The sequence below is a fragment of the Sorex fumeus genome, unplaced genomic scaffold (assembly GCF_029834395.1).
Source record: "Sorex fumeus unplaced genomic scaffold, SorFum_2.1 ptg000043l, whole genome shotgun sequence".
Lineage (NCBI taxonomy): Eukaryota > Metazoa > Chordata > Mammalia > Eulipotyphla > Soricidae > Sorex > Sorex fumeus.
Window position 1 is genome coordinate 3,587,462 of NW_026606100.1, and position 8,072 is coordinate 3,595,533.

General features: G+C 50.3%; 1 protein-coding gene across 1 annotated transcript; it reads right to left on the minus strand.

Annotated features, from left to right (window-relative positions):
* Positions 1 to 5,311: 5,311 nt before the first annotated feature.
* Positions 5,312 to 7,854, minus strand: LOC130029632 (D-dopachrome decarboxylase). The gene is made up of 3 exons (XM_056120638.1): positions 7,682 to 7,854; positions 7,148 to 7,323; positions 5,312 to 5,561 (listed from the first exon to the last, which is right to left on the minus strand). The coding sequence occupies exons 1-3, from the start codon at positions 7,787 to 7,789 to the stop codon at positions 5,489 to 5,491; spliced, it is 357 nt and encodes a 118-aa protein (XP_055976613.1). The 5' UTR covers positions 7,790 to 7,854; the 3' UTR covers positions 5,312 to 5,488.
* Positions 7,855 to 8,072: the final 218 nt, after the last annotated feature.

Consider the following 8,072-nt stretch of genomic DNA (forward strand, 5'->3'; position numbering starts at 1 on the left):
GAGCTTGGTTCTGGTTGGTTCAAACACATGGCTGCTTGCAAACCTGAGGAAGGTTTATTTGTGGTGGTTGTGGTGATGGTGTTTAGGCGACATCCAGGGGTGCACTGGAGTCGCTCCTTGGCTACTGGGGAATCTTGTAGTATGGAGATCAGAGCAGGACCTCCCCCATGCAAACCATGCATTCAGCCCTTAGAGCCATCTCCCTGATCCCAGCAAGAATGGTTTCCATTAGAAACCACGTTGTGGCCTTATCTTTATTCTTTGATTTTACTTACCTGGGGAAGAACTCATACCATCAGTTCAGTACAAAATTTTACTGATGACCTGGAGAGATAGTTCAGCAGGTACGGTCCCCAGTCTCGCCAGACATGATTACTGAGCAGAGCCAGAAGTAATTAGCCCCTGAGCACTGGTAGCTGTGTACCCCCCATTTTTTTACTGATATGTTAGGAGGTAGAACTGAGTCACAAATCTTGGTTTTGACAGATTTTGAAAGAATAGCCTTAGGACAGAGAGACAGTAACTATATGCATAACCAGACTTTAAAAAAAATTGACATCATGCAGTTCTGGATGCATCGTCCTACTGAACATCAGAAGATTCTTTCGGATGAAAATAGTTGAGAATACATGGAAATTGTAGGATAACACTGCCACAGGGAGCTTAGGTTTATTGGTTATACTCATCACAGTGCTCCTGAGTCACTCCCATTCCTGTTTATCTGTAAACTCTTCTCTGTGCTCTCCTCCCCAGCCAGTTAATCACCTTTTCTCCCTTATCAGATTCTGTTAGCTTATAAGGTCAGATCCTTCTAAGGACACTGAATTTGTATTGTAAATTATGTCTTTTGCATAGTTTACCTTAAGCAATGTCCTTTCTGTATAGACACAGGAAGCCAGTTAATATTATGCTTTGTAACTTGGGAGTTGATTGACTCCGAATAATATTTACTCCTGGGCATCTGCTTTCCTGACTCAGTTGCCCTTAGTTCCTAGCACCCCAAAAGCAGGGTCCCGGCGAGGGACTGAATGGACCCAGGACAAGCTGTGAGCTACCCTGGCATTGAAATGGGCCAGGCCAAAGCACCACGATACTCAACTATAAGTTGAGGGCACGAACATGGACAAATGCTGTCATGATCCAAAAGTAAGTGACGATGAGACTAGGACCCTGCTGGGGCTAGGAAGACTAACCTGGCCTGAGGACTGCGGAATATATAGTGAGATGTCCTCAGGAAGAACCAAACTGTAAGTTTATATCTCTTACTATGTTCATACTGAATGACATTGCTAGAAATATTGGAAGTAGACTTACTACAACTATTTAAGTAGATTACTCTCTGAGGAAAGAACACACCCTTGTTGGGATCCCACCCTTGAGCAGATCTCCTAGTAATCTGGAATAATCTCTTTAGATGAGATTTTATCCTTGAGTTAATCTCCTCAAGGAGTGGTCTTACCTCTCTTTGCTGATTTGTTAATGTTCAACCCATCTTTGTGTCACCACCCTACATGATTGCTATATAAACTAAGACTGTAAGCTCGGGCAGGAGAGAAAGCGCAGACAGGCTCGGGCTGAGGCTCAGGCTCGAGCTTGGGCTCCAGAGAACAGAATCAGAAGTGAGAGGGGTTCAGGCTTGAGAGAGAGAAGCAGAAGGGTAGTGAAGATTGGTCCCGACCAGCCTGGCCCTCGTTCCTTCCTTCGCCTGCCCATTACCATCAACCTCCCCAGGGTGGGGGAAGCTACGTGAGACCACCGAATGTGGGCGGCGGGAGAGACAGAGCGCTGCCGGACTTTTGAAAACACACAAGAAATGTAGCCAGGGAATGTGGTTCAGTAATACACAGATAAGGCCCTGAGTTCCATTGCTGCTGGCATCACAAAAAAAAGGTATGAACAATCCAAGTAGTGGCTTGGAAATGAGAAACTGCACCGGCCATGCCAGAAGCTCCCTCTGGCAGCACAGAAACTCAGTGCCTGGCGGGCCCTGTCCAGAGCCGATATCACCGGGAGGTCCCAGATGGGGTAGGTGCCGTCTCCCCGCCTTCCCCAGATGGAATCCTGGTGACCATGAGCTTCTACAAGCATGGCTCTGGCATGCGGGTACCAGAACTTTTTTCTAAACTGCGCGACCGCGTAAGCCGACATTTCCTGATATGCAAAGTGATCAATGGAAAGCAAATGATCTAGCATTTCCCCCTGAAAATCAGGCTTGAATGGCGATAGGAAAATCTGAGGCAAAGATAATACCCAACCCAAACACATCTGGACTTTGTATTTAACTATGATGCTATGCCACCCTGGGAGTGGAAGGGTGTCTGTCCCTCGCCTGTCCCCCTTTACAGCGGCAGCATGGTAGCCTGCATCTTTTAGAGCCCAATGAACAGCCTGCTATGAGACTGCATTGATGAGGCACTTGGGGCTTCATGGGATGGGAGTGGAATCGGCCCTGCGCCCTGCCATGACAATGCTCCGGGTTGCCACCCTCAAATGCCTCATCCGGACCAACTATGATCCCAGAGGCACACATACCAATCTTGGAACCCAGGGGCTTCTGGCAGTAATCCCTCCAGGTTTATTACTAAAATGTCAGAAATCCTAATTCGCTTGGCCGCTGTTGTGGCCACACGACATCATATGCTCTTCATAATCAGCAATAGAAAACAAATTTTCTAATTATGTCTTTGTGGCAGGTCTCAATGTTGGGGAAAATTCCAAATAACAATGTTGGGTCTTTTCTGGTAATATTGAATGTGATCAACATAGAGAGAGAGAGAGTAAAGTGAAAATCTGCCATACAGGCAGGGGGTTGGGGGGGGTAGTATACTGAGGTTCTTGGTGGTGGAAAATGTGCACTGGTGAAGGGACGGGTGTTTGATCATTGTATGATCAACCCAGACTTGAACTGAAAGGCTTTGTGACTGTTTTCACGGTGATTCAATAAATAAAAAAAAAAAAAAGAAGAAAAAAGAAAAAAAAGAAAGAAACTCAGTGTCTGGGGCTGTAAGATAGTCTAGTCCTTAGGGTGCAGGCCTACCATGAGCCCTAGCAGGGTTCAATTCCCAAAGCACCACATGGTTGCCTAAGTATCATTGCTGCTGCGGCCCTTGAGGCCCCCAGCATCCCCAAGGTAGCCTGGGTATCCGCAGCAACATTACAGCTAGTGCCCATGCACTGAATGAAGCACTAGCCTAGGTGGTCAAGAATCACTGGTGGGCACCCGACACATCCCCCAACCCACCCGCAGCCATGGCAAAAAAAAAAAAATCTCAAAAATACATCTAAGGTCAGTGGGGAAAGTGGAGAGACCATCCCAACATCGAGCAGCTGACTTGCCACTTTTACCACAGGGGGATGAAAGGTGGAGATCTGCGAGGCTGTTCTCTGTGATCTCAGGGTTAGACCTGACTCTCTCCTTGGACTTATCACAACCACCTTAAATACATCCTGAGTTTCTTTGGAAAACAAGACACATGTTTGCTTGCTTTTCGTTTGGGGGCCACACCAGGTGATGCTCAGGGGTTACTCCTGGCAGTGCGCAGAGGACCAAATGGGATTCCAGGATCTAACCTGGGTTGGCCACATGCAAGGCAAGTCCCCCACTATACTATCACTCTGGACCCAAGAAAATGAGTGCCCAGCTGTTGGAACTGGGAGCCAGGGGATAAAACTCTGAACTCTAGCTTCTAACTAGAGCCCTCAGCAGTGGTCAGGTACAAACACAGCAGGCCCAGGTACATTTCACTGCAACTAGCTTTATTAACATGGAGTATCTATGCTTAAATGATGTTTCAATTTGATGTTTCACTGTGCACTAAAGGATGGTTTGATTCTTGGGTGTACGAGTTAAATGCACCATTGTGACATTCAAAGGTCATGAGATGTAAACGCTGCATCAAACCTCTGGAAGGAAACTGAAAGGAGATGACTTTAAGCTCCTACCCATCTCTGTTCTTTAATTCTCCTCAGCAAAGTCAAAGCATGAAAGGGTATTCAGGTAGAGAATGAGACTCCCATCCATTCCGTTTTTAGCTATGATGGTTGCACTCCCATGTTTTCCAGTCAGGGTTGCGGGTTTTACAAGTTATACAACTACAGAGAATTCTTAGGCAGACTCATGAGAAATGGAGTTTGGAAACTAAAGAAGTTCGCCCCAAAGCCAACCCTTCCTTCTCCCTGTCAGGAAAGCAGTCCTGAGAATTTTTAACTGCCCTGTCCACCTGGGGTTCATTTTTGCTGGTCAGCAAAATCTACAGGAAGGTCGGGACTCAAACAGCTTCTAGATCCAAGAGCTGAAGCAATGAGCATTGCAATATTGTTATCTATAGAATATCTACATAGTCTTCCAGATGACAAATATTTTCTCAGACATTTGGTCTTCATCCATTGCTTCTGGCTCACACCTCCCCAAACTCTTGTTATGTTAATAAAGGTGACCTTTTGAAAATGCCCGAGCATAGAGGATAGTAGAGTGCTGGAGGAAACCAGAATAGCATGCAGAACCTTCACTCCCACTCTCACTCTCTGCGAGGCGCTCTAAGGACTTTATCAGCCAAACCTATACAATTAAATCTCAAAAAAAGAGGGCCAAGTAGAACACACGGTAAGGCCCTGAGTTTAGTTTTCCAGTACTGACAAGGGAAAACACAAAGCTACACAGGAGGGACACTGAGAACATCCAGGTTGGTGAAGACGGGGAGATTTGGGAGAGAGTGGTACACCGGAGAGAGCATGAAGTCAAGCCATTCCTGAGTTCCGAGTTCTATCTTTTGTAATAACTCACTGATCAGAGAGTAATTGGGTTTGCTGCGTTCTGTGAAGTGATAGAGCACCTGAGCTGAATCTGAGGGGGAGAACCTGTTGATTTAGAACCACCCAGAGCATGGATGACAACCTGTGGATGGCACCTGCAATCTGGGAACCTCTCATTTGTAGCAAGTTGGTCAGAAACTGAGGGAACAGCCTAGTTTCAAGAAGAAGGTCTTGGGAAACTAAGCCTATAGCCTTGGAATCTGGTGCTAAGCCTGGGGAGACAGTGTCAGAAGTGAGTTGTATTCTCAGACTCGCTGCTGTGAGAAAGTCTCCACACACTCAGAGAGGGGGCTGGACAGGATAGGAAGGCCTGCAGGCTAAGCCCTCCAAGCTCATATTTGAGCAGCCTAAACATATTTGCTCATATTTGAGACAGCAGCCCAGAGGACAGGAAGTGCCCGTGCCCCAGATTCCCGAAGTCCATTCCTCACAACCCACACCACTTCCCAGGGTGGCCCAGAATGCAAGGGAGTGGTTCGGGAGGCAAAGAAAGCATGTGTGAAAGTCGAATGCGTCTTTATTTTGCATGTGTACCAGAGTAAGCGGACTGTGGAGCCCAGGCATGTCTGCACCAGGAGTGTCAGAAGCCGGTATCCACCAGGCCCTTACTTTGCCAGCAAGTCTCTCAGGAAGGGGTGGCCCACTCACAGATGCCCTGGAATGACCTCTGTGCCCATCATAAAAAAGTCATCACCGTCCCCTTCTTGCCAATCTGCCAAGGTTCCACCGGGTAAAAGCGAACAATTATCCTTCAGGAGACAGAGAGAAAGATGTCATCAATTCCTTGCTATCAACACCTCATAGTCTAAGACCCTGGGCACTCTTAGCATGGGCTCCCAGGCCTGCCCATCAGGCATCTATAAGCCTGTCATCCCAGTAAGGATCTCTCTGCCAAACCCTGGCAGAGCAGTGGGCCTCTCAGGGCCAGGACAGTCGTTGTCCCTGGACAGATACCCAACACAGGAGCCTCTGCTGCCACTGGGATGCTCTGGGCTCAGTGGGGCAGCCGTCTCTCTTCCAAAGTGCCAGGGTCCCAGTCCATTCAAACAACATCAGGTGCAGGGCCACCCCTAGGAACATTTGTGGCCTGGGTGAATATGCCCCTCCCACAGACATGACAGGAAGTTCCTGGGAAGAGCACCAGGGTATTGGGACAGCGTGGGAGACAGGGTATGCATGACAGCCTGTTTTTCCACCTGAAAATGGGCCTAAACAGAGGCATCTCCATGGGGATGAAAAGTCTGCATGAGGTGGTACAGACAAGAGGATAAGGCTTACAAGGATCAAATGAGAGCTCCACCAGTTAAGTACTTACTTACAGAGTGTACCTAGAACATGGTAAACATTCTCTATGTACTGATTGTTAAAAATTGTTCTCTTTCCCCAGTTTGAGCAGGTGGCATTTTGGTTACTCCCCAGCTGAAACTTACCAGCCTCCCTGGGCCAACTGAGATTCCATTATCAAAGGCTCTTTCAAACTTTGAATCCCCTTAATTCCTCATAGGATGGAACGTGGCTCAGGAATACTTTCACCCAGAAAAAAATGTTTTGGTTTATGTTATGTTTTGGTGGCTATACCCAGCTGTGCTAGGGGGAACCAGGCAACACTAGAGATCATACCCAGGCTCCCATAAGCAAAGCACGCTCCAGTCCTCTGAGCCATCTCCCTGACCCTTTAACTCTGTTACAGATTCAGGGGTTTGGGGAATTGTTGGGACTTCCTGGGGGGAAGGGAGGAGGTCATTTAATACCTCACCCTCTGTTCACAAAAGAGAACACTATGAATTAGAAACTTGGAATTCTGATTTGTTTGGGGTCCCTGAATTGTGCTGGACCCAGAAGCCGGGACTCCAGACAGTCAGGCCCCTATTTTTTTTTTCCTCTGTTCCCTGATTGGGCCATAGGCCCAAAGGTCACAGAGACAGGACATACCCAGAATCCCTCCTGACTAGTTTTGAAAGATTCTGGGAAACCAGTCTTGATTTTCTAGGTTCTGGAGAAGCCTGATGGAAGGGAGGTGACAAATGGCTCAAGCTTTGTCAGAGTAACAACACCCTACCCTGCCAGGTGCTGAGTTCCAGGCACTGTCACTCATAAGCCCCTCTGCCCCTCCCCAGACCAGTTTCATGGAGTTTTCCCACTCCACAGATGGATCAGTGAGGCCAGGCTTTGTGCAGATGTCACTGCAGAGCCAAACGCTATTCAGTTCTGCTCCCACTCTGAAGGGGAGCCTAGGAGGGCCGAGGGGATCAAGGTCCTGGGGCTGTAGGCAGGCCCCAACCTGATGCGTGGGATCACTGCCTCTGTCGCAAACCCATCGCCCTGCCCTACGCACCGATCCTGGCTCATATTCAGCTCCTTGGTGAGGACCTCGAAGAAGCGCGCGCTGTGGCCGCGGTTCTCCTCCGCAGTGCCCACCACGCCGATGGAGGACACGATCAGCTGAGCGCAGGGATCCGACGTCCCGTTCACCACCATGGACAGGCCGGGCCGCACCGTCACGTTCACGCGCTGCGGGGGACATGAAAGTCCCGCCCGAGGTCGGTGCAGGCCGGACTGGACCCCAGACCCCAGGGAGGCGAGGCTAGAGACGCGTGGGCCCCGCAGGATAGGGGCTGGGGGCAGAGGTGGAGCCCGTGGAGGTCACGGTCGTGGCTGGGAAGGACCACCGAGTAGAAGTGGCGGGGGGGTGGGGGGAGGGGGTTTGGAACAAGGTCATGGAACGCGGAAAGAGAGCGAGGTGGGTGGAGAGGGGTGGTCCCTGGGAAACAGAATCGGGTCGTGCTGGGGGACCCCCAGTGTGGACAGACCTCGGTTCCTCTGCTACACCAAGCCCCCGCCAGCCCGACCCTCCCCGGCCCCTGCTCACGTCCTCGGGTTTGCCCAGGATGGCCGCGGTGACCGCGCAGAGCCGCTTCTCCAGGCCCTGGGGCACACGGGCGGCGGGCAAGTTCGTGTCCAGCTCTACAAACGGCATGTCCACGGGGTGGTGGGCCGCAGCCAGAGAATGCGCGCAGTCCGGGTCCGCCAAGCCGGAGCCCGGGCAATAAGGCCCGGGGGCGGGACTCCACAAAGCCCGGCTCGGTATTGGCTGGGCAGGCGCACAGAACCCCTTCGATTGGCTGCTTAGGTTACACCCTCGCAGCGGTGTAACCTTGGCGAGCTCAGATTTCCGGAAGTTCTGTCCCAGGCCCGCCCCGCGCTCTGCAGGGACTTTGGTCCAGCCACAGCCCCGCCCACTGAGCCCCGCCCCGCCCCCC